The sequence below is a fragment of the Gigantopelta aegis genome, unplaced genomic scaffold, assembly GCF_016097555.1.
Source record: "Gigantopelta aegis isolate Gae_Host unplaced genomic scaffold, Gae_host_genome ctg7549_pilon_pilon, whole genome shotgun sequence".
Taxonomy (NCBI): Eukaryota; Metazoa; Mollusca; class Gastropoda; order Neomphalida; family Peltospiridae; genus Gigantopelta; species Gigantopelta aegis.
Genome location: NW_024535904.1, coordinates 1 through 11,744, shown reverse-complemented (window position 1 = coordinate 11,744; position 11,744 = coordinate 1). Strand labels below are relative to the sequence as shown.

The 11,744-nt window shown below is 38.2% G+C and overlaps 1 protein-coding gene across 1 annotated transcript; it reads left to right on the top strand.

Annotated features, from left to right (window-relative positions):
• Positions 1–4,448: 4,448 nt before the first annotated feature.
• On the top strand, positions 4,449–11,738 carry LOC121366865 (tektin-B1-like; the record flags this gene model as incomplete). Its single annotated transcript, XM_041491137.1, is given in 4 exon segments — positions 4,449–4,663; positions 10,422–10,512; positions 10,515–10,684; positions 11,465–11,738. Coding segments are annotated over 4 exon segments (666 nt in total), but the record flags the coding sequence as incomplete, so codon positions are not given.
• Between the last annotated feature and the right edge of the window lie 6 nt (positions 11,739–11,744).

Here is an 11,744-nt window from a genome sequence, read left to right as displayed (position 1 = left end):
ACAGAAGGATACAACACAAAATTTTATTACTAAACAACAAAAATGTACATAAAATATATGACAAAACATACAGTTATGACAAAAAACATTCAAGTGTCTCACGCGTGTTTGAAACAGTTAATGTCTGAACACGTTATTCACATAGGGACATCTTGGAGAGAGTCTGTAATGTTCCATCACTGGGTCGTCCATTCTCTGCCATCGGTAGGCGCGTAGTCCACAACAGTAACAGACGACGGCATCGTGATCCCCTGTGTAGTAGAAACCGGCCTTGGCGAGTTCCCTCGGTTTCTGGTGTAACTGTATGGGCCACCACCCAAATGTCTGCATCCTGGCATAGAAATGTCTCATTTCAGGACGATGACAGAACAAGTAACGTCTCGAATAGCAGTCTTCCTCATCCCAGGCAGCGTCTGTGTCACAGGCAGCATCCGTCTGATCTGTGGGTTCATCCACGAGTTCGCCATCTTCAATTCTATCCCCAATTTTGCGTGTTGCATCCGCTTGATCCACACAATGAGTACTCTTCTTCTCATCTTGTTTGCTAGTCACACATTTGATTGTATGTCTTTCTGAACATTTGCAGACCAAGACGTCGTCCTCGTCGCTACTGTTGCTGCTACTACTAAGACTGATCGAATATCCCGATGCCATCTTCTTCGTTCCAGATAGAGTGCAACAAGCCACAAGAATGTCAGAATCATAAAACACGTCTGTTCTCTAGCACAGTCGCAAAGCAAATGAAATGTAAACCATAAATCCATTCTTTTATACCTTCGAGTTCATCCAAAACAAAACTCGTTCACCACTGGTGACACTCGTTAGGGTTGCAGAAGTTACACTGAAGAAATCCCATCTGGTTTTGATGGTCGTCTTGCATGGCGCAGGGCACAATCGAGTTCAGCTCTGGTACAAAGTCACACATGACTGTGAAACAGCCTTTCAGTTTCTCCCATTGTTGTAGAGAAAGGAATATTCCCTTCTTCGAAGGTTTCACGGATTTAGTTTCTTCACACCACCACCACTGACGCAGGTCCACCCCAGCAAAGTTCTTGTCGACGCTGACATGGACGTTGACACCAAGGTGTCTGAACAATGTTTCGTCTTTCCCCTGGTTTAATGCTGAAATTGTTTCGTCAATTTGGCTTTTACATCCACACAGTTCAATCCACTGTTTAAGACTAAGGACAATACCTCTCTTGGTGGGGAAAGTTTTCCCCTTGTCACTGTCAAATTTCCTTATGTGAATAGCAGTGTCCCCTTTCCATAACTTGGCCACCACGTAGACGTTAGTTCCAAGTTCTAGACGACATCTCGCTTCATCACTTGTGCAACAGGCCATCTCTGGATTGAACGTAGATCTGATCGTTTTCGGCGAGCGAATGACAATTAAACCGTATCTAGCCTTTTTATACTCTTTCGTGCCAGTCTAAGTAGGTCAGGGGCCGGTCTAAGTAGGTCAGAGCCGGGTCAGTAGGTCAGGGCCGGATCAGTAGGACGTTGCACACGGCACAGTAGGCCAGTCTAAGTAGGTCACGGTCAGTCTAAGTAGGTCAGGGCCGGGTCAGTAGGACAAGGTCACGTGACGTCATCAAGGTCAAGGTCACGGAAAGTAGGTCATGACCCCAGACAGGCCTCCTTACTACTTATCTTATCATCGGCTATTGGACGACAAACATATGGTCATTCTGACACTGTTTTTTTTTTAGGAAACCCGCTGTCGCCACATAGGCTACTCTTTTATGACAGGCAGCAAGGGATCTTTTATTTGCACTTCCCACAGTCAGGATAGCACAAACCATGGCCTTTGTTGAACCAGTTATGGATCACTGGTCGGTGCAAGTGGTTTACACCTACCCATTGAGCCTTGCGGAGCACTTACTAGGGGTTTGGAGTCGGTATCTGGATTAAAAATCCCATGCCTCGACTGGGATCCGAACCCAGTACCTACCAGCATGTAGACCGATGGCCTAACCACGACGCCACCGAGGCCGGTCTCTATCAACTATGAATTTCTTTAGCCAGCTGCTCTCTTCCAAAATGAAAATGAGGACACTGAAATCATGGAAATCGGCCATGTCCAAGAATCGAGGTCACCATGAACGATCAAATTGGGGATACTGAAGTCATGAAAATCAGCCATGTCCAGGTTGAAATGTATGTATGTATGTATGTATGTATGTATGTATGTATGTATTTATACATGTATGTATATGTATATTAAAGGTAAATGAACCTTCAGTGGTACTTTATTCAAATCTATTTAATAAAAATCATATTTTAAAAAATAAAGAAACAGAAATCTACTCTGATCACTTAGATAATTGATTAATTTTGTGTCTACAAAAGTAGATTTTTACTTTGATGAAATAGACATTAGCCAAGAAGTGTGTAATTTGTTAACTACATCAGTGGATGACATCATGTGTACTTAGTAGTGACATAATGTATTTATAATCCAACCTACTGAAATCTTAAATTTATAATTTTCCAAAAAACTACAGTAACTACTGTTGTGTTGTTGTTATTATTTTTATTTAGACAATTGTTATTACAAATAATTATAATTAAAAGTAGTGGACAACATTTTTCTAATCGGTTTGACCTGTACTCATTTATACAGTAATTATTTTAAATTATATATTCTGTAGTTGTTGAATGATTTTTGTTGTTGTTGTTTGTTTATTTGTTTATGAAATTAAGTTGTACAGACGTGCATTACAATTTTGACGTTTAGATAACCGTAACCACTGGTGTAAAATTCATCAAAATATCGGCGGGATTATCCCACAGAAGAAGAGTAGGAAAACAACAAACAACGACATTGATATACGCTACGTAACATTCAATTACACAATTTATTAACCACACTGTATTTATTAAATACTTGTTATATTAATATCTACAGTTGGAATAATTTATATATATACACCAGGACATTACTCGATGTCGTAAAATCTCAATGTCGATCAACCGTTTGCTCATGAATATTCAGTAGACTCTCACTGGCTGACGACTCTCAGTGTCTACAATTTAGTCTCTCCCGACATCAGAGGTCAGGTTCCCATGCCCATCCCACAGCTGTCCAAGTCATTAACCCAGTTAGGTCTATGTACTCGAAGTAGGTCAAGGTTGGCGTCCACGTGACGTCACACCCCACGCTTAGAGGTCAGCCAATCAGAAGAGACCACGTCCAGGTCACATGACCTAGCTCATTTGCATATTTTGAGGCCCAATAGGCCCTGATACATTGCATACACATGATTATGCGTTTCTTCTCATTTTCTTTATGGCGATAGGCCATGGATAAACAACGTCGTTGCTATGGGTCAGATGGCATGGACCATCACCACATTGCATTAAAAATGTACTAAGACCACATTTTAACACCTAGACTTGTCCGGTCCATGGGGTTTAAGTGCATGCGAATGCATTACATATACATCATATTGTTTTTTTCTTCCGAATTTCAGTATGGCGACAGGTCATGAATAAATGATGTCGTTTTGATGGATCAGACGGCATGGACCTCCACATTATTGCATTTGAAATGTATTTAGAATATGTGTGAACATTTTGACGCCTAGCCTTGCCCGGTCCATGGGGTTTAAAGGGGATCAAAATATATATTGCATATAGGGCCTACACGACTATGCGTTTTCTTCCAATTTTCATTATGGCAACAGGCCATAGACGAACGACGTCGTGCCGATGGCTTAGACAACATGAACCACCACCCCGATGCATTAAATATGTACTTAAAATGTGTGTGAACATTTTGACACCAAGCCTTGCCCAGTCCATGGGGTATAGGTTCATGAAAATATATTGCATGTACACGACTATGCATTTTCTTCCCAATTTTCATTATGCATGGTGACAGGCCAACTACGAACGACGTCATGCCGATGGCTTAGACGGCATGGACCACCACCCCGATGTATTAGATATGTATCTAGAATGTGTCTGAAAATTTTTACACCTAGCCTTGCCCAGTCCATGAGGTATGAGGTATATTGCATATACATGATTATGCGTTTTCTGCTAATTTTTATTATGGTGACAGACCATAGACGAACGACGCCGTGCCGATGGGTTAGACAGCATGGACCACCACCCCGATGCATTAGATATGTACCTAGAATGTGTCTGAATATTTTTACACCTAGCCTGGAAAAAAAGAAGAAATAATTTGGGGAGGCTATTACATGTATGAACTGGTATACAGCAAAACACAGTTCTTAAGGTTGGCCTTCTGTATCCTAGTGTTTAATAATAAAGGGCCATTCATTTCACATTTTCTAGCTAGATCAAACAAAGAATGCTTTGATATTGCCAGTTTCATTTTCCCAGTCTACTTAGATAATGATCATCTTCAGTATGTTAGCCAAACCACTTTCTTATAAAACATTTAACAGTTTTATAGTCTTGTGTTTTATTACTTTTAGGAAGCCGAGGTCATAGACGGAATTAAAAAACAGCTACAGCAGCGTATCAATGAGTCTTTTGAGCAGCTATGTCTCCTCCAAGAGGCTCAACAACAGGTTCAAGTTGATCTCCAAGACAAGAACATCGCTCTCGGCATCGACATTGATCAGTACAACCTGTCGGACAAATTCCCAAACATAAGCTTCAAACCAGACAGCCTCAGAGTCCCAAAGGGGTAAGTTAAACAATTCAGACCATCCTTGAAACTGATTTGTTTGCTTTTACTTTAAAATGTTATTTTAGGATTGTGAAGGAGTTAGTAGGAATAAGGTTTTTATTCATGAATTTTTTGTGGGTTTTTTCGAGTCTGTAAGGCAACAGTAAACATATTTTTAAAAAGGTTGAGCTCAGGTTAGAAAAATTATAATGGTAAATGTTTTTGGAATGAAATCAGAAATTTAGAATAGACAGAACTTTTATCTGAAAAAAACCTAAATGAATAGGGGGTTTTGCAGTTTGACCTCAGTTGATTTATTTTGGTTTTAAATGCCAGTTGATGATTGAGAACAACTCTGGCCTTAAAATATACCAACATTTAATGTTTAGAGAAATTTCAACATGACTGTACCTGAAGGAATAGCTGAGACAGACAGATTGATCACATGATTCCAAATCAAAAGTAATAAAACGTTAAAGTGCTGGATAGGCAATCAATGTGCGAACTTACTAATCTATTCTTTCGAACTAAACAGAATAATAATAGTGTGTGTTGTGTTGTATCAGATAGGGTCTATGTGCATACACTAAATGTTTACAATGACTGCAAAAATCTGAGGGTATGATATGTAGAGAATACTAGACGAGTTACTGTGTGAGACCGTTAGTATTACAATGAGTGTATTTTTAAAACACACAAGTTGTAATATAAACAGTCTCATATGGGAACAAGTATAGTATTTTATTCAGGCATCGAAATAAGCATTGTGTCCGGTAACCCATTTACAGGTTACCACAAAATACAGCCTGGTAACCTATAGGTTACCACAACTATATGAAAGTTAGCATTGAATTCCTTTTACTACTACTTTTAGCTCCCTTACAGGTGTGCCAGATGATTACATGTATTTATGATTCATTCTTATCTTATCACTGTTCTTAAAGTATTACATGTAATTATTTACAAGTATGTGACTCGTATTATAACTGAACAATTGAATAATAAATTGATGAAAATAAAAGTGTTCTGTTTTTTATTTTCTCTTATTTTATCATACAACAATGAAAGGTAATATTTTTGAAATGTGAAATTTTGAGTGCAATTGATCACGTTCGCATTACTGTTCAATACTTCAGATGTGTACAGGATGATTAGTACAACTAGAAAAATTTTCTAGTTGACGCTGCTAAAAAGCGGACATTCTGAAATTGTATCGGTGCGCACGAACATTGGTATGAGAAACGAAATCTGGAAGTAAATTTATCTAGTGGGCTCTGCTTAAAGCGGCAGTCCCTGGAATATTTTTATTATTTAAGCATTTAGAACAGTTAATCCAATCACATTTGGTGCAAATAAGACGCCACACTCCGCATTGGATTCGCTACGCTGGCTTTTCCAAGTTAAAAATAAACCCAGTATTTTGAAAGTGGGACACTTTTGACGGGCTCCTACCGACGTCAAATACGGCTAAAAATAGCACGGTTTAGCTACTGTGGCATTACAAAATGGCGAAAATTTTTCGAAATGCGTAGTAAGCATTTGACGATATGCGTTAATGGCGACAACTCGCAAGTGAATTAAAAGTGCAGTTATGCTTGTATTTGAACTTAGAACTTGATTTTATAAGACTGAAACCAGAGATGGCAGCTTTAAAGTTGCAATTTCGGCAATCCGCCTTTAAAACGCAATTGCCGAAATTGCTTCCAATTGCACAAGTGCGCACGACCATTGGTGCAATTTCGTACGAGAAAACGAAATACGGAAGTTAATTCATCAGTAAATGCTGCTTAAATGCATAATGACTACAATTTCTTGAAAATGCACAAGTGCGCGAGAACATCGAATGATCGATGCAATTCCTTACGAAAAAATGAAACGCGGAAGTCCGGAATGCATTGCCTGCTTTACGTTCGGAGACGAAACGACCGTTAACGTTGAATTTTTTGTCAAGAACGAAATACCCTTCTCGACTTTTCTTACATGTGGTAACCTCCCGGTAACCTGAACGACCGTTCTCGACTTATTTCGATGCCTGTTATTTATTACACCGCACATCAATGAACAAAAATCGCACAGAATGACTTCCAAAATAACTAAACAAGACATGAAAATGCACTGATTCAAGACCGGGAAAATGATGTCGCTTACCAAATGAAGTCATTTTCTAAATGACGTTATGTTACAAGTGGCTATTTCATTTAGCTATTTATCAATAAAAATTTGAATTCCTACTCCACACAAACAATATTATAAACATATTCAAGGCTAAACTAAATTATTAAAATATATATTTTGTTAAATTATGTTGCTAACATTGATTATAAGAATTGATAGCAAGTATTTTTCGGACTTAAAAATATGAAATGAAAGAACCATGTGCACACTTTTTGCATAACATATATGCTAAGTCGTATACTCCTTGCTCACGATATCGCACATTCCACAGCATTTACATTTTTGTGGTTTAGCACGCGCAGCGTCCCCTGGGCGCATGTAAAAATTAGAAATGTGATGACAGACAACACATTGTTTTGTCCGTTAACATATTTGAAGAAATGTCAAAATTTTTGGTGTGTGCAAGTATTCATAGTTTTACTGTTTGGTCATAAAATAACAGTGTGTGATTTTACTGACATCCCCATGCTTATAAATAGCCCCAGTACTTACAATACACGCATACGATTCTGCTCTAACAGCTATCCAACTGTCGTCTGCTTGTCGACAATCAAAACGAGGCTATACACGGTCACAGTGTTACTATATTTAGAACGCGCAACCTCTAGAAAAGTATGGAAACATTTAAAGGCCATGCCTATATTTATTGGCAATTTAAACAAAACACATAACTTTTAATATGTTCTATACTAGTCTTGGTTTCACTCGATAAATATTGGGTGCGCTCCTTTCATTCTCCCGGAGAGCCAGAGTACTCTGCACAGCAATGGAGTGAACGGGAACACTGTCTAGGACTTACTCCACCTCTGCCAGTCGATGACTTGGTGCAGCGAGAAGATAAGATGGCGGACAATTCAAGTTTTGTTTTTCAGGGAAGCAGAAATTACTAATTAGCTAGCCAAATGTGAGTAACAAATTCACAAGGACTAGTTAAACAATATAACCACCAGTCCAACAGGCAACATTGTTGTTCCGATTGACTGCAGTCTGCAATTTAAAGTGTTTATTTCATGTTGCATACTTGAAACGAATGCATGACGACAGTGACGTTTCGTTGTGAAACATGTTGTGCTTCAAATTTAGATATTTTGTGTCATGGATGGTTCCGATTTATTGTTGTCTGCTTTGTGAGGTCTCATCCCTCATACAAAATTTGGTTTAACGTAAGAAGAAAAGTAAAAGTGTTTTGGAAATAACAATATCGTCAACGAACCTAACTGCATTATGCTTCCAACTCTGTTTGGTTTGTTTTCTCGTGTACTGTTCGCGCAATCAACAACCGATTTGTTGTCGTCTGCATGTGGTTCATTTGTGAGGTTTTTCTTCACAATTTGTGAACATTTTGATTGACAATAAAGTTCAGACAAGTAAGTATCTCAATACAATACGTTACAAACCCTTAAAACCAATAATTTTGCAAAGTAATGATATCTGGAGAGGGGATACAACTTGGGGTGTGTGTGTACAAGCTATATTGTTACCTTTATTTAAATAGAGGGACAACACAAAACCCCTTACATTTTCGTCCTTGTGGTGGTGGGGGGGGGGGAGGGATGCTGTTGATTCGTGTTACTTTATAATTTCACCAGTATATTTTAAAATTGCTTTGCAAATGTATTATAATTATTAGTTGAACAAACGTTTTCATTGCTACTTGAACCAACGATGCATAATTCAGGACCGTACCCTGATCAAAATCCTGGGTGTGTGTGTGTGTGTGTGTGTGGAATAAAAAGAAAGAAAAAAAAGTGAGATTGCCCTCTTGGGCCCCCCCCACCCGGAGGGTACAGCCCTGTAAGTAATGCCATCAAATGTGCATACAGTTGGTCTACCTCCGCTCATTGAACGAAGAAACGCAGGGGATTAAGTCTTATTTTTTCAATTCAATTCAATTTATTATACATAACACTCACAAGGAGCAGGTACAAAAACAATAACAATTATATATATGTACATTACATAGTAGAATGTATGGACTGGTTAACAAAGTAACAATATCACGACTGCACTTCTGTGCTGTGAACTTAAACAAATTCTTTGCTTATAGAAAAATCCAAATGGCGCGACTTAACTGGTGCAATTAAACAACAACAACTACTACTACAACTACTACTATTACTGCTACTACTTCTACTACTACTACTTATTACTACTACTACTACTACTATTACTCAGGAGGCAGAGCAGGAAGAGGGGCTGGGGATGTCTGAATCAAAAATATTATTAGTTTTAAATTATCAGGGGTGGCCCACTGGTCCAGCCAGTGCACCACAACTAGTACATCAAAGGCTGTGGTATGTGCTATCCTGTCTATGGGGTGGTGCATATAAAAGATCCCTTGCTGCTATAATCACAAAGAGTAGTAGTAGTAGTACTCAATATCTGTGTGGTTCTTAACCATATGTCTGATGCCATATAACCGTAAATAAAATGTGTTGAGTGCATCGTTAAATAATTTCCTTCCTTCCGAATTGCTAATAACAATATAGGTTTATACAAAATATATACAATTTATTATTTCAAACATTGTAGTATAGTCAACATAGTCAGTGATGGACTATCATCATCATTGTCATCTTATTCCGATTCAAGTATCATGATTGATGCAGCAGCCACTTCCTCAACAGAAGCAGCCATGTTGGTGAAGTAACTTCCTGTTCCAAACTCATTCCTTTCGCTGTCCAGGACAGAACAGTTGGAGCATGTCCAGGAGAGGTGAAAGGAGCGCACCCTATATATAATATGATGAACAATTAAAAAAATTCAACTATAATAACATTATGAAATATTTTTGACCATATATTTTACTATTGAAAGCATAAAATGAAATGTTACTACAATTGAAAAACAAAACGTTTTAAGTTGACTTTTCTTAGTTCTTGTGTTGAAGTTTGTTTACTTGACATTACTACAGATGTGTGTACAAAAAGAGCCATTTTTGACCCGTGCGGTCCACCGTATTGTAACGTTTGCGATTTACCACATCATGGTAACCTCCCTTTGAATGGAAGCCAGTGCTATGGCGTACTTCCATCAACTGTTTTAATGTTAGAACTGCATTTATTTGTCAAACCATTGGCATAGACATGATGCATATATAGCAAGAATTGCAACCCATGTATATTTACTTTCATATATGCAAGTACATTTCTTTATTTCTTCCAAATAGTTAAGTACCCCAATATCGTGGTACCCCGGTATACTGTGTAACAACGTTGTTCACATGATTGGAGGTCATGTCCTCTCAAAAGACGTATTTTCACATGTGAAGGGATGATAAATATCACATGGGAATCTCTTCCACCGCGGTGTAATAAATGGTTTATCAATCTGAAAGAAGTTTGCCAAGTCAAACTGAGTAGCCAGTTATTATCGGTAAATCAACAAAATGTCAGATGGTGTTTGTGATGACACAATTAAAAATGAAAGCTTTATTTATAGCCGGAGTACTTCAGGTGATACTTATGGTCTTCACAGTTCCCAGATATGTTTTTAATATAAAGGTTGCCTGTGTCATCTCTCAAATGTTTACAATGTTCAAATTATGTGCTACAAAAGACATTTTTATATGAAAAAACTGTTCTGTATTTTCCTCCAACAGAAGCACCACACCACAACAATGGGAGGACTTCAGCCGCTACAACAAAGACCGCGCCGATGCGGAGATGAAAGCCTCGAACAACCTGCGCAAGTGGCGATCCACCACACGCTGCAGCAGACAGACAACGATCTGGAGGCTCAGCGCATTGCAATGGAGTACGCCCTGAGGAAGAGAATCCACAAGTTCGAGAGGGTCAAGGATGAGCTGGAGTGGCAGAAAAAGAATGTGAGTTTTCACAAATACATTGTTGGTTCACAATCACTGTATCTTGTAACCTTGGTAAAAACTATTTTATGGATTATTTGGTTAATTTATCATTCAGATTACAGTTGAAGTGATTTCAAAAACATTTACATATACTCAAATGATTGGCTAATTTCTGCAGTATATTTGTTTTAGAAAGTATTGACCTCCATGTTTTTACCAATAAAGTTCTGTAAATTTGGTACTGATCACTCATTCTTCATTTCAACATTTGTGGGTGTCACTACAAGCAGATAAGGACTTAGTTTTTGCCTGGTTAAACTATTTTATAAACTGGATATTACATTTACCAACTGTATTGTTCATACTTCCAGTTCCACAGAGAATAAATGGTTCAAGGAGTTGGTTGCTAATATTTTGTCTCGTCACAACCAATTTAACATTTTGTTAATTGCAATGTTTAGACAATCATTTTGACAATGTATTCTATAATACTAGATAAAACAAGGGGTTTAGTGACACCCCAGCATGAAAAACACATTGGGTGTTGGGTGCCACAAAAAAGGAAAAGTGTATGAAATTTTGTATGCATAATTTCTGCCAAACAAGGTCTAGTGGTCAGTAACAGAATACTGGTAATGTGGATAGTCTAAAGTGATCTGGAATGTTTTCTACAACTTGAAATGATTGTTAATCAAGAACACATGCAATACCAATTTATTTGATATTATGTCCAATATGTACATTTGAAAGTGGTCAAAACAACAGTATGGTTCATTCTGCCTCACTTGCATACCAATTGTAAAATCATAATCAATATTTTGAACCCATGTTTTCAGACATGCCCTCGATGGTCTTGAGAAGAATCTTCACCGAATCAATGATGACCTTGCCAAGAACAACTCTCCGATGCTTGACAACCGCTGCATGAATATTCGACAGAAACTACAGACTCGCCCACAAACCAGCATCGAGAGAAACCTCACCATTACCGGGATTGAGCGAGAGAAAACCAAAATCTTGGCATAGGCAATTCCAAATCACATTATTAGACTGCAGCATTCGCCACTGTGACCTACAAAACTTGGCTCAACATCTGTGCTTCAAGTAAAACTCGTA